The following is a 26,715-nucleotide window of genomic DNA, read 5'->3' as shown; positions in this document are numbered from 1 at the left end:
CAGCTTTGGTGAATGAATCTTCTTATCACCTGCATGTTCACTGATGCCCTGGACTTCCAGCTGGATGCAGTTGACACAAACATCAGAGGCTTATCAATTTACCCTTCCTTCTCGTCCCTCTTCTAATATCTCAATGCCCATATTCAGCTTGAAGAAGTTAATGAAGAGTCGGTGCCTCAATTCCCTGGACTTGGGGACTGAGTTGGTTAATATTCAGCTGTCTTTCTAGGGAAAAGTAATGGTTTTATTGGAATAGGAAAGAAGAGCTAAAATTGATTACACAGCCATAATCTATTGGTAGAAATCTGTATAATTGTTACTAAGCTGATGCAAATTCAAGGATTTCATTGGTACAATTTTTTCTATTCAAAATTTGTGGGTACAAGGCTTAGACCTTTAACTTCTCCAACAGGGGGCTTGTGTGCTACCCTTAAGAGTGTTGCTTTTATACTATTTAGGCATTAAGTCTCTTGTCTCTCCGTTTGATGCTGTTCAACAAAGTGATGGCTTTTATACGACAACAGATAGATGCTATTCAAATGAAACCCATACAGGTCCGATATTATAGGCTGGAAGTAGGGGACTCTGCAACCTCTGTCATCAAGACTGACAAGGATTAACCCCTAACTTATGCACTAAGCCAGATAGTCAATGACGGGTAAGAGAACATATCGAGACCCTTGCCCCTAACTCTGGGAGGCCTCACCCTCTTATGTGAGGCTGGGGTCTTTGTTCCAACCTAAGGCAGGCACAGTTTCTGTAAGTTTTCCCAGCCTTCCCTTTTGAAAAAAAATTTTAAAACGGGGACCTGTTGGGATCATATTTCCTGCATGCTGGCACCCAGGTGCAAGGGGTTTCATCAAGTGTGTCCTCCACCCCTTCTGGACCCTGGGTTAGCAAAGGAGCCCACCACAGCCTCCCTAGCAAAGTTTAGTTACAACTGCAGTCTCGGTGGGATTCAGCGTAGGCCTGCTGATGCTGGAGATCTTGGCTTGGCTGACAGGTTGCCATGTCTAGCAACTGGGATCAGCCAATCTAAAACGTGGGCACTGACCATTGGTAATCCGCAAGAGCAGCATTCCTGTCTAGGCAGCATTCCTGTCTAGGACATTCCAGGAAATGTCCCTGGACTAGAGCTACTGGGCCAGCTGACAATCTGCAAATGAACCATTTTTCAGTGGTCTCTCCTCCTGCTGTGCCCCCCACCAATTTGGAAAAGCAGGCGGCTGCACTAACCAAGGACTTATCCAGCATCACAAGGCTGGGCTAAAACCCAGTGAGTGAGAAGCCATCAGACCAGCATCCTTGGCCGCTTGCCCAAGTGCATAATAATCTGGAGGCTACATCAGAGCCAGTGACTAAGGAGGGGCCAAGGCACAGGGCATCATTTTAGCATCCTGGACCAGGGTTTTCTGAGAAGCTGAAGAGCAGAGGAGGCTGGGCTTCTTGCACAGCAGGGGCGGGATCCCAGACCTGCTTCACTTGCAGGGACCAGAAATTCAATTCCATCACTTGAGCAGCACTTGCCTCAGGAGGCCAGCAGCCTGTGCCCTGGTGCAGACAGAGGAGCCTTCTATAGGCTTCAGGCCTAAGATTTTTGTATTCTTTGAGGAAGGCGGGGTCGGATGAATTGGCAAAATCTTCTAGCTGAAAACGTCCTTTTGCTGGACGGACCTCAATGAAATCAGTAAACGAAAGAGATGGAACAAAATTTCGAAGCCTGCCTGTCAGAGCCTTGTTCCAGGAGCAAAACGAAAGAACTGAGGAACAAAATTCCCTAAGCAGTTTGAAATCAGGGTCGGATTTAGCTCATACTACCCTGAGCGCTGATCTGAACTTGGCTCAGCAAACAACCTAAAGCACAGGGGACCAACCATTGGGAATTAGCACTGGGTTGGGCAAAGGCCCTAAGTGCGACCCCTGCTGTGAAGAAATTGCTGGACTGAAGCTCAGAGGCAGAGCTCAGATCTGCAAAGCATTTTGTCTTCTGGCTAGAACTCCTTCATGCCCCCCCTTCCCCCCAGCTGTGGCGAAGCTGGGTGGACAAGTGAGCCTGCGCATTAACTACAGACTTCCTCAGGATCAGATTCTACCCTACTACTTTGGGAATGCTACTGAGAAACTGTCAGCTGGCCTCCTCCTTCGTTTTGCCCTCTGGACAACTGCACAGCAAGGCTTTGGCGAGTGGGAAAGCGATGTGGAAATGGAAAAAGCCAGCCAAGAAGGAATAGCACCTGAGCCCTGCTCCCTGACGACCCGGAAAAATGTTAGGTGCACCAAAAGGCAAGCCACTGCTGGGGGGTTTGCTTTCACACCGAAATTGTCACCTTCCTGGGTCTTTTTCTCACCTCTTAAAACAGTTCTCAGTTGGCAAATGTAACTTTCCCAGAGTCCAACAGCACGAAATCTGCCTATAGAAAGGACTTGGATGATTTTTCAGGTTTCAAAAACACCTTTTAGCCAATAGACCCAGGAAACAAACAGAAACACAGGCGATCACATCGCATCACCTCTCTGCTGGCTCCAGAAACTGGGTTTGCACAGAGGACATCCTCTGCAGCCTGACTGGCAGTCAGGTGCCCGAGGGGGTGGGCGGAGCACAACCATGTACAAAATCATGAAACAAAATAGTATACGAGATTTGAAATCACCATAGGATTTCAAATCCACACTATTGAGAAGAGCCAATCCGAACTTGGCCCTTCGGACAAGTAGCAGCTACAATGGAACTTGGTCCAGAGAACTTAAAAAGTTCCATCACTACTATAATCAATGGCCATCAGTCCGAATGCCAGCGCCGCTGTGGCCCCTGGTGTAAGGAAGTCCTCACACTGCCTGCAGCTATCAAGCCAAGTGGCAATTGGCCAATGGACCCTTTTAGCTTCTGCCTAGAATTCTTTCCATGGTTCCTGCTCTCAGCAAGCCGCCTACCAATGTGGAAAAGCAGACAGTCACACTAACCACGGACTTCTCCAGGATGTCAAGGCTGGGCTCAAACCAGGACAGTGCCAGTGAGAAGCCATCAGGCCCGCTATCTTTAGCTGCTTGCCCATCCGAAAAGTGCGGAGGAAAACCTGGAGGCCACCTCTGAAAAGATGGCTATAGAGAAGCCAGCAGGCGGGGCATAGCTTTAACACCCTGCATCTCACCTTCCCTGAATTTCGAAAGCCTAAATATGCAGACTCACCTTCCCATTGCAGGCGAAATCATGGTTCCTTCTCCCTGGCCTGTCCATGAATCAGGCGAGCTCAGCTGAAACCAGTGCCTTCGAAAACGAGCGGGCACTACCCAGAACTCCCCTTAAATCACTTGTTAAAAAATTAAGAAATGGTGCTGACCATCGAAGGCAAATCTCTGTGTGTGCTTATTATGGAAGCAGGGGCTGCACTGAGATAGCCTGCAGTGCGGAATGGAGAGGTTTAGGCACACAGATCCTCTTTGGCACAGACCTTGCTCTAAATCTCCAGAAAGGAGCCTGCTGGTCTCTAAGGCTCCCTGCTGCCAAAGGCCAGCGGGCAGCAGCCACGGAGTAGGCAGCTTAGTGGGCAAGGAATGCGCTCCAGGAAACTTGACAAAGTCCAGAGTCCACTTCACCAGTGTCTGACAGCCTGTTGCTGGCATTCACTGGAGAGACTCCCACCACAGGTCTCTGTGTCCTGTGCTTCTTCACCACAGTGGGGTGCTCTGGAAAAAGGACCTGGGCTGCATCCCCACTGTGAATTTTTTTTCTGCAGCATCCTCCTGGGTTCTCAGAGTTACAGGTTTCTCTGGCTGTTACTCTTGGAAGGAGCTCACAGTATCAGGAATGCTAGGCTCCGAGGTGCTCTGGATCCTGCAAGTGTCTGTCCTGGGGTAGATTCTCCTGAAGTCACAGATCCAAAGCAGAAGCAGTTGTTCCTGGTAGTCACCACCATTGTCTGATGGGAACAAAGGACCAGATAGAAAGGAAGAAGCCATGGACCAGGGGAGCAGAGGAGGCTTGACCTCTTGCACTGGATGGACGGAATCCCATACCTGCTTCACTTGCATGGACCAGAATGTCGACTCCATCCCTAAAACAGCACTTGCCTCGGGAGGACAGGAGCACCTGCACTGGTGTAGGCAGAGGAGCACATTTAGATTTAGTACCTTATAGTCATGGTGGTGACTTCTTCATAGGACCTAATTTGTGCTTTATAAAAAAAAACCTTGTATGAACGTGGCAGTAGTGGGACTAGCCTTTGATCCCAGCACTCCAAGTTAGAGGTCTCTGAGTAGATCAGGCCAGCTTGATCTACTGAGTGAGTTCCAGGGCAAGTAGGACTACACAGAGGAAACCTGTCCCCAAAATCCAAAATAAATCTAAAAAAAATACTTAAGTAATATTTTTAAAAGTCCAATAGTGTTTGGATTTGGGCTACAGTATCTTCCAGGGGAGGAATGAGGGTGTGGCAGAAAGCAAGATAATTGGTTAACTGAACATGTGTCTCTGTTTTTGCAGAGATCAAGGGGGAAAAAAGCTAAAAGGACAAATGAATATTTGCTTTTCCACGATGTGTGTATCCATCTTGTGTTCCATGCATATGTGTGCACGACTCAAAAAATTTTAAAAGAAAAACAAAATAAAACTAGAAGACTAATAGCTTTCCTGAGAATGAAGCTATGGCCTAGAAATACAATCTAAGTCAGAGGGAATGCCTTCCCTTATTTGAAGACCTTCATGAGACCTGAGACTGAATGCTTCCTCTGCTGAGATCTCAGGGATGCCAGATTCTCTTACCATCATGTAAATGTCTAGGGAAGCTTTCTAAACACTTTGCATATGGGGATGGGGATGGGCAGACAGCTTGGCAGTCAAGAGCTCAACCCACACAGGGTGGCCCACGACTATCTCTAACTCCAGTTCTGAAGGATCCATGGATTCTGATCTTCAGGGACACCGGGTACACACATGGTGCACAAAAATGTATACAGGCAAAAATGTTCACACATGCATAAGACAATAAAATGGAAAAAAATAACCTAGAAGCAATTATTTTCTTTGAAATTTAATTTGAGCCAATGGGTCTCAGGATTACTCTGTGTATCGCACACTCTCATCCAGTCAATTGTTTTGAAATGCTGAGCAGTATTGAAAGCTTGGTTTTCTTGGTCAATGATATGGCCACCTAACACCCTCCAAATCCCTTAATTTAATTCAATTCTTAAACCCAAAAGAGATGTTTCTGTTGCAATTCATTTTAAAAGGAAAAAAGGTTGGTTTTCTCTCTGACTGCGTTCCTCCACGTCCCTCCCCAGCAGACAGCAGCTGGTTGCAGTACTTCCAGAGATCACTCTGATTTTTACCTATGGTCACACTTTAGGCTGTAGGATCAATTAGCAAGGTGCAATTAACAGAATTCAGCCTGAGTTCCTCTCCACACTTTCACTAATTGCTAGAAGGTTCCCTGAGGCAGGTCTTCCAGGATCTCTAATGATCTCTAATGAGTTTCTCTGGTCTTTGGTTGGCTGAGTGCACACATTTCACTTCTGCAGCAGCAGGATTGAGAGCAACCCAAGCTTCTGTAATTTGTATCCTAGTTGGTTCAGCCCAGCTGGGGGACTCCTGGTGTCAGCCCCATAGGGAACCAGCAGTGTGTGTGTCTTCTCCAGAGCCCTTATTGCAATGAGAGACATTGGTTTCTTCTCAAGAGCTCAGTCAAGTAGTGGCTATGCTTCTTTTTGTCTTGATTATATGCAAATTAATTGTATCAAAACTTGACTATATCCAAAGCAGAATCCAAAATTGAAGAACACGTCAGCAAGGGATTTTTTTTTTTTATTAATTTGTAGAAAGAAATCTGTATCTTTGAGGAAGGAAGGCTTGTCTTTAATGCAGATCTTTTGAGTTTGAAAGACACAGGCCTTTAATCTGGATCTGGGGCAAGAAAGACATACATTTGTTATTGTGATTGTTGTTGTTGTTGTAAGCCAGGGTTTGTGTGCAATACCCCTGGCTTTCCTGAAACTCGCTTTGAAACCAGGTAACTCACAGAGATCCACTCCCTTGCTCCACTACCATAATGCTGGGATTAAAGGCATGAGCCACCACACCCAGCTGAAAACACTCAGCTTTATTCCAAACATTGACTCTGAAACACACACCTTTAATTTGGGCAACACCTTCAGCTGGAGCCCTATATAAGAACACAGAGGAAGAAAGTTTTCACTGTGCCTGCTTGCTCTCTCCTAGCTAGCAAGTCTATCACTTCACTGGCACTACAGCCTACTTCTCTGTGATTCCATCTTCTACTGAAGACCAGCTGAGACATCCAGCCTCAGGGACTGAGAACTTCTGGATTCCTGGACTTTGCTTCCTCTCCATCTGGTGTGGAATAAGCTCACCTGCAGCCAGTAAGTCATTCTAATAAATCCCCTTTCAGGAAAGAAAGGGAAAGTGAGAGATCATTATATTTGATCTTTACTCTCTAAGCCAGGCTCCCCAAATAGATTTGCTGGCCCATTAGCACTTTCCCCATTGCCTTTCTAATCTGTCCCCTGTAATGTTTACCTCTAGACAGTTGCTTCCAGAGTGATAGCATCTACTTTGGGAAGCTTCATTCCTTTTTTGTTTGCTTGGTTTAGATTTTTGAGACTAGGTATTCCTGTGTAGCCCTAGCTGTCCTGAAACTAGTTCTGACAACCAGGCTGGCCATCTTGAGCCCAGAGATTCACCTGCCTCTGCTTCTGTTCCCAGATCTGCTTCTTTCCCTTAGATGCTGGGACAAAAGACTTGCACCACCAGACTAGGCAGAACCTTTCCTCCTTAAGCAATGCCAATAGATGCTAGGCTTTTGAGTTTAAAACCCAGCTTCCAATAATGTAATGGCTGGGAGGGGCAAGATATTTGGAGTATAATTAACTAACTGGAGACTTCTCTGAATCAGAAGGTCAAGGACTTGCCCTCAGCCTTCCATGGATAAAGCCAAGAAGATGATGCAGTTCTGTCCCAGTTCTGTCAAGGATACATTGTATTCTGCAGAACATGCACTGCCAAGTGCACATGTCTTCCCAGCCCTGAGTACAAGATGTTCCAAATCTGAGCCATGTTGTTGTGGCTGCTTTGAGGATGGCAGGATTGTTGAATGCAATCCATACTCCTTTCCCTCTATATTTGGAACCTTGGACTACCTGAGATACTACAGAAGAAGTAGTTGTGCCAATAAGAATGCCTCTGTATTCCAGAGTGAGAATCAAAGGGAACCACAAGTGTCCCCAGGAGAGGTCAACAAACACAAAGATACAGAAGACCCAGACCAACCCTCACCAAGCTTGCTCAGGGAAAAAGGGCTGGAACTTGAGACCTGTGATGGTGGAGACTGCCCTGACCAGGATCCTACTTCTGACAGTCCCAGGCACCCAGGCTGCTGGGCATGGCTTCAAAGGGCTTTTGGCCAGAAGAAGAGTAAGAAGTGAAAAGGTCTTCCTGTACTCTATTTGGTGCCCAGGAGCCCAGATGCCTGCTCAGACTTGCAATTAGGGGATCTTCTCTCAGCTCCTGCTGTTACAGCAAAGGCACACACAGGCAGTTGTGTCTTTGCAGCCTTCTGGTTTTTGTTTGTTTACAGCTTCTTAATAAAAGTGTTAAAAAGGTGGAAATTTGTGTTCTTGTTGAATGTTTCAAGGGAAAAGATGCAGGGTGGAGTGGACACAGATGAGGATTCACTACTGTGTTCTACTGTTGGTTAAAGGACTAACTGGTGGTTAAAGGAAGTTCTCAGGCATTCTGGTCCTTGTGTGTGCTGGGGCATAAGATAAGCACCACACAGGAAGCAACCTTGAGAACTTTGAGAAAAACTTTCTGCTGAATCGACATAGATGACGACTGATATATCCAGATGCTTACACTCCAAATTAATCTAGGGGCCTCTTGCAACTTCCAATGTACCCCTTCTTCCTTCTGCATAGACTAGGCTAGACCTGAACTCAGATTTACTTTGCCTTGACTCTCTATTATGGAGATTAGAAGCCTCTACCACCATTTGTATCTTTCTATTTTTAGAATTTGGAGAATCTTTCTATTTTCAGAAATTTCCAGAGCAAATTTCTGCATCACAAGTGAATTCACCTGCAGAAACAGGACAGGCCAAGTTGGAAGGTCATGGCACTACTGGCCCTGCCATGTGCTGACAGAGAAAACCCAGCCACTTGACCTTGAGAAGGTGGCATTTATGTGCTTCCTGTCTTGGAAGAGCTTAAATTTTATAAGTCTTAGGTCAGTTGTTGGTCTTCCAGAACGTTTACCCTCTCAGTAGGAAATAGATCTGAGGTAGGAATGTTCACTCAAGCAGGTGGATGCCTGTGAGTTCCAGGACAGCCTGACTTGAACAGATAATCCTACAACAGACTGGGCTATATATAGAGAGAGGAACAAATGAAGGAAAGAAGGGAGACTGAGAGAGAAGAAGGGACTAGGGAAGGAAGGTGGGGAGGAAAGAAAGGAGGAAGGAGTGATGGATGAGTCTGAATGACAAATCATGCTGCATTTGTGGAGAATAAAAGGAAGCAGCTCTGTAAAACAGTGTTCAGGAACTGGGAGAGTCAGCTCTGATCTTTCTCCTGGGATTTCACCTGCACAAGACAATGCCTGGGAAGTTAGTAGCTCTCACTGTGCAGCCCACCCTTCCCCTCCAGTACTGTGTTCTCTACACCACGATGAGCATGTGGGTACTAGTGCTCAAACATGGTCAACATCCAGTGTGATTACAATATACTACTTTATACTTTGTTGGACTATGAGTTGCAGTTTTACCTTTTCAGCGTTCCCAGGAATTTTAAGTTATCTTCCTTTCCAGTCCTCATAAGGCCTAAACTGTGAAATAAGTCATATACCAGGCTAGAGAGTGATCACACAGATGTCCATGTGAACACTGCACTCAAGTATCATTACTTACAGTGTTGAGTTTGTTCTATGAACTTCAATTTTCAGGAAGTCTATGTAGGAAATAAGCCCTGTACAGAAATACTGACCAGCATGTTTTTCTTTGAATTTTGAACATTCTTTTAAAAATTTGTGTCACTTGGTCCTTTCAAAGGAGGTGGGAAGACTCAGATAACATTTTAGATTCAATGAGAGAATAACAGCCTTCCACAATTTCTTCTGTAAAGAGAAGACCTTGGAGAATAGTTCTTTAATACTTCATCAAGAAAAAAAATATAAGACATTCTTCCAGAACTTCTATTTCTAGCACAAAAATAACTAAAAATACTTTGGTAGTGAAGTTGAGTGGGGATTATCTTGAAACTCATAGTTCATCTCTACACAGCCTTGATGCCTTTCTGGACATTGTAATATTTTGTAAAGTATAAATTTAAACAAGTGGGAGCATTTTCAGTTTAGATCCCCAGGAGCTGAAATATATAACAAATATGGACTACTTTTCCTTGTGAATCTTTGACCTGTAAAAATGTAGTGTTAGAGTCTGGTTTGGAGAAGCTGTTTGGTTTACATATTGCTTAAGTACCTTCAGGTAGAAGGACAGCCTCCCTAGTGACCAGGACTCTTTGGTTGAATCCAGGACAGTTAAGGTCTGGACTCTTCCAGCCTGGATACTGAGCTATGGCCATTCTAAGACTGCTCCTACTACATTGTCCTTTTGGGATTCTAGTAGGATTGTGGGGACAAAGGGAAGTTCCCAAGGGGAGTAAGAGCTGACTTCTCTGCCTACCCACCCCCTTTGACCCTAGGTGAGCTTCAAACACATCCTGAAAAGAATTAGACACAGGTTTCCTATCTTAAATAGGTATCTTGGACACAAGGAGTCAAATGACTAGTTCACAGACTGATCTCCTAATCTCTCAGGGAATGGAGTCTGCATTTTGGGAAGGTTATTGAACTCAGAAGAGTCCAGCGTACTTACTTTGTTTGGAACTTGTCATGATTACATGTTCTTCAAGACACTGAAGTACATTCTACCCTTACATGTAAATGTCTGTGTGGAATCCTGTTTAATGAACTGGTAAAGTAAACAAACGACCATGGGAATCAGGAGACCCTGGTAATCATGGACCTGACTCAAAGCACTAAATACATCATCCCTTTCCCTCCCAACTCAGGTGTACAGGAAGGGCTTTCCTGCTCAGCAGGAGACTTCAGCACTAAGACAAGAACACAGAGGGAAGTAGGGAGGAGGGAGAGTTTACCCAATGGACAGGACAACCAAGGATACATAGAGAAAACACCAACAAATTAGAAAAGAAAAGAAAATGTAACTACCTATAGATTTCAGGGATGCAGATCTCATCTGAGCCACCATAGTCCTTGGATTTCTGCTCTCCTTCTAAGTCAGGCGAGCCTGAACTGCCAAACCCAGAGGCTGCTGTTGTACAGGGATTAGCCATGCCTACATCCTATCTAACAACTTCTCTAAGCTGTTTCACTCCTATGGATGTGGAACTCAGGGATGTCCTAGAGTGGGACAATAGGATTAGCTGTCTCAGGTGCTGCTTTACATTGTGTCCAATTCCTTCACTGAGATGCCCATCCCAGAGACTTTCCTCTAAAGTCTATTAAGGGATTTATTTCCTTGTTCTGAGACTTGGTACTTATCTTCACCTTCTCTCTGCACACAGACACCACCAAACACCTTTGTAAATGCTTGGATTATCACAGAACCTGAACACCTGAAATATTTTTTCAGCCTAAGCTCATGTTTTGTAGTCCAAGAAGAACCCTACTTGCTTCCTTTTATTTGTTAGTTTGTCATCTGTTTCCTTAACATTTCAATGGTGATTTTGATTAATTTTCATGACTTGGGTACTGAAACATAAAGATTATTATACCATACCATGACTTTATTTCACAATATTTTTTAAAAAGTGTGTGTGTGTTGCTCCTAGGGCAATATTACAATCTGCAATCTGAAGAAGTTCGACCTCTCCTTCCATCATATAGCCCAGGGAACAAACTCCAGTTATCTGGACCAGTGCTGAGTGCCTTCATTCACTAAGTTGTCTTTCAAATGTCCTCCTGTGTTCTCCCCCAGGGAGTATCTTGTTCCTTTGACCCACATCTGACCACTCTCAATTTCAGATTAAAGTGAAATTAGTCAAAACTGGAATGTGTTCACTTCTTCAGGGGAGCAGTTTATTAGGTGTGACTGACCCATGACCACTGAGGAGGTAAGTCTCCCCATTAATAATAATCTTAGGCAAAGCCACACTGAAAATCGATGGCAAAGAAGAGAGGTGTGGTGAAAATTGTTCTTTAAACTAAAAGAAAAATTTTAGGGGGCCTCAAACTAATAAAGCAGCAGGGCCCAGTAGATTCTTTCTCCCAAACCTAAGTAGCTGAAACCGTTGCCTGCAGGGTTTACTAGCTGGAGGCCTAGATGATTAGTTACTAAAAAATATAGAGTTATAGGACAAAGAACAAAGGCCTGTTAAGTCATCTCCGGAACTGGCTTGCCATAAAGATAAAAAAAAAAAAAAAAAAAAAAAAGGTATGCAAGGACATTTTTAAATAGAAAATAGGGATGTGTCTCAGGGTATGTCTAAATGGGTAATGGGCCCTCTAGTGTTTCTCCAAACCCTTCCCCCGCCCCTTGAGGTCTTCTCAATGTTCCAGAGAACTGCAGTTTAAGTTTAACTAGAAACTATGCTAACCTAGATAAGCTTCTGCCTGCAGGAACTGCCCTCTACCCCCATCGACTGGTACAGCCTGCTGATGTTCAAAAAAATGTAAAGCAGCCAATCTTGGGTAACTGTGCGGAAGTTTCCCCTTGTCCCCACCCTGTACCTATTAAAGACCCTAAAACCTGGAGCCTTGGGGTCGACCCCTTTCTCTCTTGCATGAGACATGTGTGTCTCCCGGGGTGCTCCACCATTAAACCACCTCATGTGCTTGCATCAAGTTGGTCTCTCATGTGTCCTTTGGTGTGTGCCAAACTGAGATTTGAGTGGGGTCTCCTGAGGTCCCGTTCGTGGAGATCTTTAAGCCTTGTAAAACAAACCTTGAACTTAAAGAGTAGGGGCTGCTGAGAGACATTTTCTAACCAGCTGATCTACATGTAAGAGGCTCAGCCCACCTGAGCTAATAGAGACACTCTCCAACCTGTCAGAATGCCTGGCTCTCTGCAGGCAGTGCAGAGAGGGCCATGTTTGCAGCTTTTGTAAGCCATCACCCATACTAGGGTAGGCCTTGGGTCATTTCTGTCCCTGTAAGTAAGTCCTCCCACCCAAACAACTGTCAGCAGCCTCTGTTCACTGACATTCCTGTAACATTCCTTGATAGTTTTTTTGTTTTGTTTTTTGTTAGTTACTTAGTTTGTCTAAGGCTGAGGCCACATGAATTCCCACACTTCCAGGTCTGCATGTGTATTGGTGTTCTTCTTCTTGAGTCTCCATGTTTGCTGCTTCATTGCTGAGACTGCAGTGTTGTAGCAAAAGGTGAACTTATTTTAGAAGGAACTGCTTTAATATAGGGTAAAGCTTTTTTGATGTTGTTGTTTTGTAAATGATTGACTCTTCATCGAAAAGCTTACTTTTTAATAGAAAAGATTAGATTTTTGTTTAATGCTTGCATTTATTTGTTTTTATATTTTGTTTCCTGTTGAGAACCCCTCTGCCCCATGCTTGGGGACCAAAATGTCAAGAACCACTCTGTCAGTGTTGAAACCTGCCACTGCCAAAAGCCTTGGGGGCTAAACTGTTAGAGCCAGCACTGACCCAGGCTGCTCTGGTCTGTGGGTCAGGGTTCAGCAAGAGAGAGAGTGATTATGGACACTAGGAATGGAGACCAGACAGAGTGTGATTCAATCCCGTTTATTCTTTAGTCTCTCTTCCTAGTCTAAGTCCCAAGTCCCAAGGCTCTAGTTCCTAGTCCCTAATTCCTAGTCCCTAGTGCCTTCAAGTTCCAAGTTTCCAGTTCCAAGTTCTAGTCTCCAGTCTCATCCAAATACAAGTGTCTAATTCCTAGTTGCTTGTCTCTTTCCCAGTTCCAAGTCCTAAGTCTCAAGTGTCTAATAATTTCTTCTGTCTGCCTCTCACCTTTTATATGTCTCACTTCTAAGCCACGACTTTAACTCTCACCTTTAAGTCATACCTTTAAGTCATATATCTAAATCACACCTTTAAGTCTCACACACCCAAGGGAAAATCCTGGGTATCTGAAACAAGATGTTATCAGAGTATGCTCCGCTGTTGTAGGCTATTGTAACAAGTCTCTTGTCAGGCTACATGGCTCAAGATGGCTGCAAGGATAATAGCCTCCTTTAGTAGGCTCCCCACAGTTTCCTTTGCAGGTGAGTTTTCAAGGGCGTAGGAAGGATACAGATGAATGGAAAGGTGGATAGGATTGGGGTACAAATGTACAGTTCAAAACTAATCAGTATTGTTGAGGCCTGAGCTACCCCACGTTTGGGGACCAAAATGATGTGGACCACTCTGTTAGTGTTGGAACCCACACTTCCAAAGGCCTTGGGGATTAACTTGTTAGCCCACACTGTCCCAAGCAGCTCCATTGTGCATGTGGTGTCGGGATTCAGCAATAGAGAGAGTGAGGACTGACAGGAGGAATGGAGACCAGACTGAGTGTGATTCAATCCAGTTTATTCTTCAGTCACTCTTTCTAGTCCAAGTCCTAAGTCTTGAGTTCCTAGTCCCCAGTTTCTAGTCCCTAGTGCCTCCAAGTTCCAAGGGTCTAATCCTAGTTCTCTTCCAAGACTTGCTACCTAATGCCTAATAACTAACTCTAAGTTTTACTGCCTAATGTCTAATAACTAACTCAAAGTTGTACTCTTTGAAGTATCTAATTCTCTGTTACTCTCTTCTGTCTGCCTCTTGCCTTTTATATGTCTCACTTCTAAGCCATGCCACTAACTCATGCCCTTAAGTCTTGCCCTTAGGCCTTATCTCTAAATCTGATCTCTAAGTCATGCCCTTAAGTCACACACCTTTAAATCTTTCACACCCAAGAAAAAATCCTGGGTATCTAAAACAAGATGTTATCAGAGTGTGCTCAGCTGTTGTAGGCTGATGTAATCCAGTCTCTTCTCAGGGTATATGGCTCAAGATGGCTGCTAGGATGATAGCCGCCTTCTTTCGGCTCCCCACGCAGTATAAAATTTAAAAACATTTAGAAGGTTATACTTACTAATATCTGTATAAATAAAAATATTCATGCAATAGCAATTAAAGAACAAATTGGCTAGGAATTTAAAGAGAGCTGAGATGTATACATGGGAGGGTTTGGAAAGAGAAAAGTGTTCTTTTATTAAGAACATATAGAAATATGTTCTTAATAAACAGTAATCTCAAAATTGTAAAACAGAATAAAAGTTACCATATATTGGCTACACTGCCAAGGTCTAGCATTGAAACCATAGAGCATTAAGAGAGAGAGAGAGAGAGAGAGAGAGAGAGAGAGAGAGAGAGAGAGAGAGAGAGAGAGAAATAAAAACCTAACATAAAGCTTTGCAAATGATACAGGTGAAAGTTCTAGTTCACCAAAAAAAAAAAAAAAAAAAAAAAAAAAAGGGAAACATATTGTTCTTTTTTGTCATTGTAACTTGCAGATCACTTGCAGACTCCACCTTCACCCCCCTTCCCACTGCTCCATTCTGCCCTCTTCTGGAAAACAATACAAGAAACCCTAGCGGGTAGGTCTCACTTTTGTCCCTACCAAGTCTGTTAGTGTCCACATCCCACTTCTAATGAAACTTTACCCACAGGGAAATTCCTCTGACTTGATTAGTGACCACTTCCAACCCCAGACTCCAATCCTAATTTTACCCCTGAAAAACAATTACACAGGAAGGTGATGGAGAGGAAAGATTTTATTTATGTACACTGCCCATCAGAAGGCAATGATTCTACAAAGATTTAAGAAAAAATTCCTTAACAAATCAATTGAACAGTCAGGAGGACAAGATAGAGACACTTCCAGACTCCTGGGCATGTGGGGCACAGTCTCAGCTCTGAAGTTCACAGAGGCAGCATGAGGCTCTTCCGGAGTTTTTCTCTGGCTCCTGCCAGTGAGTAGTATATTGAAGGATTTCAAGGTGTATTCTCTCCACATGGCTTGGTTGTCTTTCAGTTCCAGGTTTCTGTCTCATGTAAGCCTCTGTTTTTGGTCATTTTGGGGAGCACCTTTGGCCTCAGAATTCACAAGGGGCAAGCATGTCTGCAATGCTGTGCGTGCTGTAATCATTTGGCTAGTTCAGAGCCCATTGAACCCTTCTCGTGGATGTAACTACTACTTCCTGAGGACCCGAAAGTCTCCCTGAAGTTTCAGACATTGTCTCCAAATGTGTTCTCTGTTGGCCGAGGGTCTAGGCTGCACTCCCACTGTGTACCCTTTGTAGTACTTCTCATACCACTGTCGATATTGCCTCTCCCATTCCTGGTAGCATTCTTTCTCAAATGGGTCTCTAAAGTCGAAATTCTGCCCATAATAGGCTTTGGAGTCATAATGGGGTGGAACTTCTCTGTATCTATTAAAATACTCATGCTCTGTTTTTCCTTGAGGTATATTGCTTTTAGTGGGAGACTGTCCCCTAAATGCTAGAGGAGATCTTGACCAGAAGTGCTATCTTCTATAGGGAGGTGACCTTGTCCAGGATTGGTGGAAATCATGAGATCTGGACCTGGCATGGTATTTGCAGCTCTTTCCTCTGTCTGGTATTGGAGCTGGGGCAGAAGATGGGTTTCCAGGCTCAGAAGTGGCACAAGAAGCTGGATTTGAAGTTAATGAAGATATAGAGGGAGTTGTGTTAGCAGAGGAAGATGTCACTGGAATCTTCAGAGGATCCTACTGTCTTGATATGGAAGATCTCATCAGAGGCTGCAGGTTCTGCTGGATGAGTGGTCTTGGTGTTGGTGTTGGTGTTGGTGTTGGTGTTGGTGTTGGTGTTGGTGTTGGGTGTGGAGGTAACTGTTTTCGTAGTCTTTTTGTATAGCCAGTTTTATTTTTAAAGTTATTAACAGCCTGCCGTAAAGACTTGTTGGCAACTAAAGCATCAGGAGAAACATCATTTTCATGACATGTTGGACATGTATGTTCATCGGACTCCAGGAGTGCTGTTCTTATACATTCATCACAGTAACTGTTTCCACAGCATGGAATCACAACTGCATCTGTAGGAATGTCTCTGCAGATGAGGCACAGGAGCTCCTCTGGGATAGGATCACCTTCTTCTGAAGATGGGGATGGTTCCTCTGGTAAGAAGGGTGGTTTCTCTTTCTTCCCAATTGCATAGGCCTCTGCATCTATAATCGGTATTGCATATTTTCCAGTGTTGGTAAGCATTGCACCTTTCATGTTAGGATCTTTCACTTTCATCAGAAAACTTGTAGGAATTCCAGTGCTCTTTTTGATCCTAGGACCAGTTGCAAAGTTCTTATCCCCATTTGTTGGACAATTCTTAATATAATGACCAGGTTTACCACAACTAAAGCAGGTGTAAGATGGAGATGGCAGACTTACCAGACTTTTCTTCATGTAATTGATTGTGTTGTATTCATGGCCAGATTGCAACATCATTGCTTTAATTTTGTCTTCCTCAGAAGCATTGGCTTCAGCCAGATTGACAGTCTTTGTAAGCTGGGCCAGAGAAAGAGATGCAGAAGGGTCATCAATTGCTTTTGTAGCTCCCATCACTGGTTCAGTTCGACTTATAACACGTGTCTTGCTTGTAGACTTAACATCTCTGATAGGAATTCTTCTGACTATTACAGATGAATTTTTAGGAATTAGTGCATTAACATCAGTATATTCTTCTTCTGTCTCTGCATTGGTGATCTGCAGATCGCTATAGGCAGCTTTCAGCTTTTCTCTCCCCATAATCTGCTTCTTTAAATCGCAGAGGGAGATATGGAGCCCATCAAAGATGATGGTGCCATAGGTGAGTTTAGAGAAAAATTTATAGTGCACACAGGACATTGTGGCAAAGGATTCTTTGTGCTAGGCACAGTGCTGACCTCTGATGGTTTGCAAATTCTGGAGTCCACTCTTCTGAGTTGGAAGTCACTCTGGTCTCCAAAAGACTAGGATGTGCTCCAGCTAATCTAGTGATGACTGACTATGAATGGAAAATCCAAGAATCCAAAGATTCCCAGTCCCCAAGGCTCAAGGACTCAGCTGGTCTTCAGTAGAAGCTGGAATCCCAAAGTAGTCTCTAATACCACAGAAGGAATACACTTGCTAGCAAGTCCAGAGCAAAAAGCCAGGGTTTCCTTTTTCCAAGTTCCATTTATTTGAGTTATCAGCAGAAGGTGTGGCCCAAATTAAGGGTGTGTCTTCCTATGGCAAGTTCCCGATTAAAGGCGCAGGAGAGAAGACTATGTAGTTAAGATCACTTAGCTGCTCTTCCAGAGGATCTGGCTTCAATTCCCAGCAACCATGTGGCATCTCACAACTGTCTAGAACTCCAATTACAGAGGAATCTGACACCCTCACCCCAGTCATACATACAGACAAAACACCAATGCCCATGAAATAAAAAAAAATAAAAATTTTTTAAAAATTCTACATTAGATATGGATCTTCCTTGTTCAACCAAGTTAAGTGGAAAATCCCTCTCAAGTGCGCTCTCCATTTTTAAATTTTAGTTAGTTTGAGTTGATGTAATCAAGTTGATCATCAAGAATAGCCATCATTGGCATCCTTTGTCAGTTTCATCTGTAAATCAATGTTGAGTCTACCCTGCTACATGAGACTGTCTCAGAAGAGAAAAGGAAAGACAGAAAGGTGGGCATACTGAAAGCTAAAGACATAAATTGACACTACATTGAAATAGGAAAGCTACTAAGGAAATCAAGGGGAAAAGGAAAGACAATGGGCCCCTCCTCATCTGCCTGATTAACTTCTGTCACTCAACAGCTGACATCCAGGGATTTCAGCATAGTTATCTAGGCCATTTGGGGATGAGCCACACACATTCTCTGTTTTGAGGCACATGCCAAACAAGATTTTTAAAAATGGCTGATGACCCCTTGTCTAAGGACATCCCATGTATAAGACAGGTTTGAGTATACACACCTGCAACCTCAGGAGGTGGAGCAAGATCTCAGGCTTTCAAAGTCAGTCTAGGATTCAGGGCACTCTGTCTTAAAAAAAAATGTAAGAAAGGATTGCTTTGACTGCCTTATCTCTGCCTTTGCTCCCTTCTCCAGCTGCAGACTTGCAGAATACACTAATAAAATTTCTTTAGGAACAGAATTCTCTGGATAAGAAAAATAACTCGGGGCTGGCTAGATGGCTCAGCAGCTAAGAGCACTTGCTGTTCTTGCAGAAGACTGAAGGTCACCTCCCAGTGTTCGCATGGTTGTCTACAGGTTCTGTTATACTGGTTTTAAGAGAACTGATCCCATAGATCCATTCTGATTATCGAAGTGATTAGATATTTGTTTAAACCTTGAATATTTTTTTACATGAAGGATTGACTCTACATTAAGTAGATTGATGTTTTACTCAAATGAGGAAGGTTGTTTTGGTACAGGTCAATACTTATTTAAGGATGATCTTAGTAATAACTCCAGATATTAGTGATTGACATCCATATTAATGAAGTCAAGTGTTTTAAATTCTTTATACTGATTGTCAGATAAAAATCAGTCTTGTGACTCTGAAAAGTCTATGAAAACCAAGCTCAGATGTAAAAAGTTTTTAAAGAAAGAACCACAAATTGATATCACAGTTAGAGAATGATCATGGAAACCAAGAAATGTTCATAGACATAATTTTGTCAATTAGTTTTTGCCTATATCTTTCTTGTTAATGTAGTTTACTTTAATTATTTTGGTGACTACATCTAGACCATGGTCAAGGCCTAGAATATCATAAATGTGTGACCGTTGGAGGGTGGAATAGAGGGCTGAGAACTGTCTGAGCAAAGCAAATTGAATCAAACTGGGGTGGTGAAATTTTAGATATTCAAGACCTTATTAAATAGATTGATTTTTCCTGAGTATGATTGACTGGTTCTTACAGATTCAACACTTATTTACAGAACAGACTTTAAACTTGAAAGGCTGATTTTATGAAAAATTTAGTCTTTATGAGAAGGATCATCTTTTTTGTAAAGATCCTGAAAGCAAAGAAAGTACAGGCTGAATTTATACAGTGTCATTTCATGCTGTTTCCTTGGATTCCCACTTTAACTTCACACATTAGGGCATGAAATTCCAGAGAACACTAGTTTTCCTCAGACCCTGCTTGTGTCCATTTTCCAGATGAGCATAGTTTCCCATCAGACACCATCCATCAAAAGGTGAAAGTAAATGTCTTGAGGCAAGATATACTGCATCCTGGAGCAGGGACAAGCATCTCTTGATAACAGAACTGTTCAACAGAACAATGGAGGCCTCCTGGGGCCATGCTTGTGGATGCCAAACTAGGCTGGAGAAGATCAAGGAATCAGGAGTGCTCTAGAACTTTAAAGGCTTCTCTGGATGTAGCACCCTAATATGTTAACTGATGTGTTCTGTGTAACCTACCCATAGCCTACTTTCAATCCTAAGTTCTGTACACATTGTGGGGCACAGTTAAAAGCTCTGAGTTGTCCTTTTCTTTGTTTTCCCTTTGGAAAAATCCTTTACTTTTGAAAATAATTAGACTATAAACATGAGCTTTTCATCTAAAAGTACTTTTAATCCACCTTCCCCCAAAATATTTTAACACATACACACACAACACACACAGAGAGAGAGAGAGAGAGAGAGAGAGAGAGGAGAGAGAGAGAGAGAGAAACACAAAAACACAGAGATTGTAGCACCTTTTTCCTCCCTCCTTCCTTAATTCCTCTCTTCTTTCTTCCTCCTTTCCTCCCTCCCTCACCTCCCTCCTTCCTTCATTCCTCCCTTCTCCCTCCCTCCCTCCTCCTTCCTCCTTCATCTGTTGTTCCTTTTTATTTGGGATGTCTCTATGAAGAGCAGGGTGTCCTGAAACTCATTATGTAGATCAGGCTGGCTTTTGAACTCACATTTACTAAGTTTGAATCATGGACCACCACACCCACTAAGACTGATTTACCTTTTTATTCTAATGTCTGCTTTGTTTTATTCTTTTTGAGAAATTATGGAAAGCATATACTGAAAGAAGCAGAGAGTAGCTTTGTACTTCTTGCATATAGCCAGTCCCAAGAAGGCTCACATTTAGTCTTTTAAATGACTCTAAAATTACAAACTGAACATTCTCTAGAGTCTGAATGTTACTTTTTTTGCCGGGTTGGAAAAAGTTTAATATATAGATATTTGAGATATAGATATTAATATTATAGATTTGAACATCTATTTCCATTTCTATTTTGTAGCCTTGATTTTAAAACTAATATATGCTATTGGCATGTTGTGTGAGATCATATACTCTCCTGGGACCGGAGTTACCAGGCACACTTTTATTACAAAGACACATACATGCATGCAACAGGCAGTATGCATTCAATAAACAAATAAGTCAGATGAAAACACTCTTGCAGAGCTAGCTGGAGAGGCTCAGGAGTTAGAGTACAAATACCTTTGCAGAGGACCCAGAATTAGTTCCCATCACACACATGGTGACTCCTACATCTCAGGGAATCTAAAGCACTTTTGTGGGCTCTGTGGGCTCCATGCACACAAATTATGAACCCACATGCATGCAGGAAAAACACTCATACATGTACAATAAGAACAAATGGGTCTCTTTAAAATATAGAATATTCTTGAATTAAAAAAAATAGTACACATTAATTATAGTATTTCCTCTAAAGAAAGGCTTTAATATACTCTAGGTACATTTTGTAAGGACAATGATTTTTAGAATATAACATTTAAAAAGGAAATAACGTTTGAAATGTCAAGTAACAATCTGTTATAAAAGAGTTTTCAGAAAGAAGGGCAACTTTCTATAAAGTATGCAAATATCTCACACTCTCATTACTTCACTTGAGAGATGGCTTACTTCTTTATGTTGTACTTACAGTATTTCTTGGTTTTTTTGAAACTTATTTTAGGTTCCCAAAAACTATAAGTTTTCACAAAGTCAAAATTACCTAGGATCATTTTATTGTCTAACTTTATTTATTCTGTTAATTTTTATTTTTCAGTTCATGAATTTCTTTTTTCAAGATTCATCCTGATTCATCCTGAGTCCCCTGTCTCCTATATGAGCTGTGCAGGAGATGTGTCTTAAAGCAAATCGAAGCAGCTGCTTGGCAGAATCTGATCCCATGGAAAAAAACAAAAGCATTGAGAAAGGAAATCAGTTATGCCTTTGGAAATGACCATCAGATTTCAGTCAGGGCCTTCTGACAGCCAAATAGAACTTGTCTGTGTGGGAAAGTCCCATTTAGTAGTGCCCTGAAAATCCATAGATTGGTCTCTGAAGAAAGAGCAGCCCCACAGGGACCCTGCTGTGATAAAGTGCCCCCCCCCCTACACCCCCATACACCTCCCCAACTCCGGAGCTCAGAGGCTACAGATCTAGGAAGACTTTGAATTTCTAGCTCCCTCACTGACCTGGCTCCAGCTGTGGCCCCCAGAAGTGTGGACAAGCAGACAGGAGCATGAACTGTGGACTTGCCCAGGATTGCACGACTCGCCTAAAACTCGGGGTGTACAGTGAGTCAACCGTGGTGGTCCTATGCTTTCCCTGTTGGTCAAGTGTACTCATGGGCCTTGGCCTCTAGGCAACCAGGGAAAAGACGCGAGATGGAAAAGAGGAGCTGAGACAGTATGACACTAGAGGCCTGGTCTGTGCAGATCCCGAATGCAATGGAGATTTGTGTTTGCACTGAGTTTGTTGTCTCCCGGAAGATGGAGGGTGGTATCCAAGTCTTGGCACAATTGCCTGGCTGAAAAAGTCCTTTATGGACAGTAAACAATATGAAATCTCCTTTTTAGAAATGTTGGATGCCTGAGAGGGCAAGGAAACAAACCCAAACCTCAACACCTGCATCGCATCTCCTACATCCTGCACCTGAGCACAAGGCATTTAGGTCAACACCTTCCAACCCAAGTCCACACAAAATCCCACCTCTGCCTGCATGGCAGAGTCCACTCCTGTCAGCAAAGCGAATGCACAGAGAAACAAAATCACATACGAAGTTTATAACCACCTTCGGGGGCTGGAGAGATGGCTTGGTGGTTAAGCGCACTCACTGCTCTTCCAGAGGTCCTGAGTCAATTCCCAGCAACCACATGGAGGCTCATAACCATCTGTAATGGGGGATCGGATGCCTCTTCTGGTGTATCTGAAGACAGCCATAGTATACTCACATATATAAAAATAAATAAATGTTAAAAAAAAAATCACCTTCGGATTTCAGCACAGTGCTGCTGACAGTCTCAAAGAACTCTTGGACAAGTCATAGCTACTAGAGAAGGGGTCCAGAGTGTGAGCCCGAGGTGAGGCCTCCAACTGCAGTGCTACCACCACAGCTCCCTGTGCTGTAAGAAGTTCCAGGGCTGAGGCCCCAAAACAAAACTGAGGGTCAGCCTATGAAGACTTTCAGCTTCTTGCCAGAACTTCTTGCTTGGCTCTGGCTCCTGCTTTGCCCTCCAACAAACCATCCTACATGACAGCTGCACATGCAGGGGCCCAAACTAACTCAAATAAAATAAAGACCCTACTATGAGTTACATCAGATTGGCTCCTGCCTGTTATTTTGCAGATTAGTAATATCCCTGAAGTACAGTTCTCTCCTGCCACTCACCTACCTAAGTGTGTTGTTTCTGTTTTATATACTCTAAAAACAACCTTTTGCCCTTTTCACTTTTCTATTTTGTGGATTTGTGAACACCAGGGTCCAGGTTCCTTTGCTGGCCTTGCCCACCTCTTTCAGGATTATGAATACCACACACAGTATGAGTGCAGAAGGCTGATGTGATCCATCCCAGGGAACACACTGCTGATATCCTTATGTCCCTGAACCTAGAGTAGGAGAGCTGGCTTTTTAGTTCTTGTGTGTGAAGAAGCTGTCTCTGGGATTCTGCACCAGGGGCTCCTGGCCTCCTCCAGTACTGCCATGAGCAGATCTTGAGTCCTGGCTATCTGTCCTTGATTTCTCTGACTAAGAAGACCTCTGGTTGACTCTTCCTCATGAAACTGCTTTCCAGTCATGCTGTTTGCATCCCTGTAAACGTGATTCTGGCTCAAGGCACCCTGGAGCCCAACTATCCCTGCCTGCCTATATCCAGACACAAGAGACTGAAAAATAGAAATGATATGTACATTCAACTCAAACACAGAAGATAGAGAGAAGGGCTGGGAGAGTGAGCATGTGGAGAGGAGATTCCCTGTCCTGAAGCTTCATTTCTACACTTAGCTGTTTTCTCCTAACCATTCCTCTGCTGGGAATACAGGATTAGCATCTGCTCAGGACCAGCTGATCAAAGAACTATTAACAGGATTTCCTAGCAGGACTTGGTGACACGTGACTTTATTTCAGCACAAGGAAGGCAGAGGCAGGGAGATTTTTGACTTAGTGGCCAGCTTGGTCTACAAAGAGGATTTCACAACAGCTAAGTTTACACAGGAAACCCTCGCTGTAATGACTATTCTTTCCTGTCAAGCATATTGATTAAATCTTGAACTAGCAAAATTCAAAAATGGAGGACACCCTGCAAGGGACTTTGGTAATTTGTAGACAGTAATTCCTGTCTATGAGGTAGGAAGGCAGGTGTTTAATGAAGGTCTCTTTGAGCTTGAAAGACACAGGCTTTCAATCTAGAAAGACACATATCTGTGTTATTCTGATTTTGTTTTTGATATGATCCAGGGTTTGTCTATAACACCCATGGTTGTCCTGGAACTCACTTTATAGACCAGGCTGGCTTCAAACTCAGAGATATTCACCTGCCTGATTCCCTCCAATATAGCTGGGATTAAGGTGTGAGCCACCACACACATACACAGCTGAAGGCACTCATCTTCAATCCAGACATTGACTCTGAAACACACACCTTTAAAAGGGGCCACGCCTTCAGCTGGAGCCCTATATAAGAACACTGAGGAAGAAAGTTTTCACTGTGCCTGCTTGCTCTTCTGCTAGCTAGAAGTCTATCACTTCACTGGCACTAGAGTCTTCTTCTCTGTGATTCCATCTTCTACTGAAGACCAGCTGAGACATCCAGCCTCAGGGACTGAGAACTTCTGGATTTCTGGACTTTGCTTCCTATCCATCTGATGTGGAATAAGCTCAACTGCAGCCCGTAAGTATTCAATAAATCAGCTTTCAGGAAAGAAAGGGAGAGTGAGAGATCATTGTATTGATCTTTACTCTCTATACAGGCTCCCCAAATAGATTTTCTGGCCCATTAGCACTTTCCCATTGCCCGTCTAATCAGCCCCCTATAATGTTTTAACTCCAGACAATTGCTTCCAGAGTGATAGCATCTTACTTTGAGAAGCTTCATTAATTTTTTGTTTTCTTATTTTGTTTTTTGAGACTAGGTTTTCTTGTGTTTCTAGCTGTCCTGAAACTAGTTTGACAACCAGGCTGGCCTTGAGCTCAGAGATCCACCTGCCTCTGCTTCTGTGCCTGACATGCTTGTTTTTCTCAGGTTCTGAGATGAAAAGGCTTTTGGCACCAGACTGGGCAGAATCTGCCTCCTTAGACAATGCAAATAGATTCTAGGATTGGCTGTTTAAATCCCAGCTTCTCATAATGCAATGGCTGGAAGGGTTCAAGAAGTATAGAGTATAATTAACTAACTGGAGACTTCTATGAATCAAAAGCTCAAGGACTTGCCCTCAGCCTTCCATGGACAAAGCCAAGGAGATGATGCGGTTTTCTGTCCAGTTCTGTCAAGGATCCATCAAATTCTGAAGAGCACATACTGCAGAGTGCACAAGTGTTGCCAGCACTGAGTCCACAATGTTCCATGTCTGAGCCACATTGTTTCTGTGGAGAGCCAAGCCAATGCTACGAAGATGACTGGATCGTTGATGGGAACCATACTACCTACCCTGTGTATTGGAGAGCTGGGACTGCCTAAGATACCGTCCAGATTGAAGTATGCCATGAAGAGGGGCACAGAAGTCTCCAGAGTGAGAGTCACATGGAGCCACAGGTGTCCCCAGGAGATGTGAACAAAGACAAAGATACAGAAGAGCCAGACCAACTCACCAAGCTTGCTCGGGGAGAAAGGGTGGACCTTGAGACCTGTGTTGGTGGAGACTGCCCTGACCAGGATCCTGCATCTGACAGTCCAGATGCCAAGGGTGCTGGGCATGGCTTCAAAGGACTTTGGCTAGAAGAAGTGAAAGGCCACCTAGAACTCTGTTTGGAGCCCATGAGCCCTGATGCCTGTAAACCTTGCAATTAGGGGATCTTCAGTCAGCTCCTGCTACTAAAGCAAAGACACACCCAAAGGCAGCTGTATCTGCAGCCATCTGATTTTGTTTGTTGGTTGCTTGTTGGTTTACAGCTTTTAAAATAAAAATGTTAAAAAGCAATTAAATTTGTGTTTCTTCTCGAAATGGCCCAAGGGAAAAAGATAAAGGGTGGAGTGGACACAGAAAAGGATACATTCTTTTCTTATTGTTGGTTACAGGAATAACTGGTGGTTTGCATTAAAGGAAGTCCTCAGGGACCTTAGGCATCCTGGTTCTCCTGTGTGCTGGGCCATAAGATAGTCAGCACACAGGGAGCAATCTTGAGCACTTTGGGAAACAACTGCTCTACCAAGCTGCTCCTCCACCCCCGCCCAATTAATCTAGGGACCACCGCAACTTTCACTTACCCTACGATTCTCCCGGTGTCAGGGTGCCTGGCTAGCTCATGTGCAGCCCTCCAAACACATCTACCTTGTCTCAGGGGAAACTCGGATGTCCTGGGTCCTTCAGGTGCATACAATATCCCAGGGGTATTGTTTGTTCGTTCGTTTGTTTGTTTTTCTTTAAGACACTAGTTCCCAGTAACATAGCTGTTATGGACTCTCTATGTACAGTACACTAGACTAGTCCTGGACTCAGATTCACTTTGCCTTGACTCTCTATTATGTGGATTTGAGGCCTGTGCAACCACCTCTGTACAGGAGAGTCTTTCTAATTTTTAGCAATTCCAGAACAAATTTCTGCATCACATGTGAACTCACCTGCAGAAACAGGACTGCCTAAGTTGGAAGGTCATGGCAGTGCTGGCCTGACACAAAAAACCCAGCCACTTGGCCTTGAGAGGGTGTCTTTTATGTGCTTCTAGTCTTGGGGAAGATTTGAATTTTTAAAGCCTAGTTCAGCTGTTGGTCTTCCTGAAAGTTTAACCTCCTCTATAGGAATGTGATCTAGGTAGGCATGTTCAACTCAGGCAGGTAGAATCCCTGTGAGTTCCAGGCCAGCCTGATTACACACAGATTCTAGGACAAACAGGGGTTATATAGTGAGAGAACAATAAATGAAGGAAGAGAGGAGAGAGGGAATTTCTCTTGCCTCCAAAGCCCGGGGTCAGACCCCACTGCCTCTTGTGGGTCATGGGTCTTGACCTCAGCATGTTGATCAAAATACGACCTCTTGCTGACTGCATCAAGTTCGGTGTCTTGTGAGTTAAGGGTGTCCTCAAATTCTGAGGCTTGGATGAGGTCCTCCCTTCGTGGGGACCTTACAGAAGCAGTCATTAAAAGTCTCCCCACCAAAATGTTCGGGACCAGATGGTTTTAGTGCAGAATTCTATCAAACCTTCCTGGAAGACCTAATACCAATTCACTTCAAACTATTCCACAGACTAGAAACAGAAGGAACACTACCCAATCCGTCTATGAAGCTACAATTATGCTCATACC

General features: G+C 43.5%; 1 protein-coding gene across 1 annotated transcript; it reads right to left on the bottom strand.

Moving 5' to 3' along the window:
• Positions 1-15,211: 15,211 nt before the first annotated feature.
• Positions 15,212-16,631, bottom strand: LOC117723805 (E3 ubiquitin-protein ligase RBBP6-like). Its single transcript, XM_076916296.1, has 2 exons — positions 15,941-16,631; positions 15,212-15,400 (listed from the first exon to the last, which is right to left on the bottom strand). The coding sequence occupies exons 1-2, from the start codon at positions 16,610-16,612 to the stop codon at positions 15,212-15,214; spliced, it is 861 nt and encodes a 286-aa protein (XP_076772411.1). The 5' UTR covers positions 16,613-16,631.
• Positions 16,632-26,715: the final 10,084 nt, after the last annotated feature.

Source organism: Arvicanthis niloticus, chromosome 19, assembly GCF_011762505.2.
Source record: "Arvicanthis niloticus isolate mArvNil1 chromosome 19, mArvNil1.pat.X, whole genome shotgun sequence".
NCBI lineage: Eukaryota > Metazoa > Chordata > Mammalia > Rodentia > Muridae > Arvicanthis > Arvicanthis niloticus.
Note: the sequence above shows the minus strand (reverse complement) of the source record. Positions and strands in the feature narration are given on the sequence as shown.

Coding starts and splice junctions, on each gene's coding strand:
- LOC117723805 (XM_076916296.1), bottom strand. CDS start 16,612: ATGGGAGCTACAAAAGCAATTGATGACCCTTCTGCATCTCTTTCTCTG. Junction 15,401..15,940: donor ACAAGTCTTTACGGCAGGCT/GTTAATAACTTT, acceptor TATTATGGGCAG/AATTTCGACTTTAGAGACCC.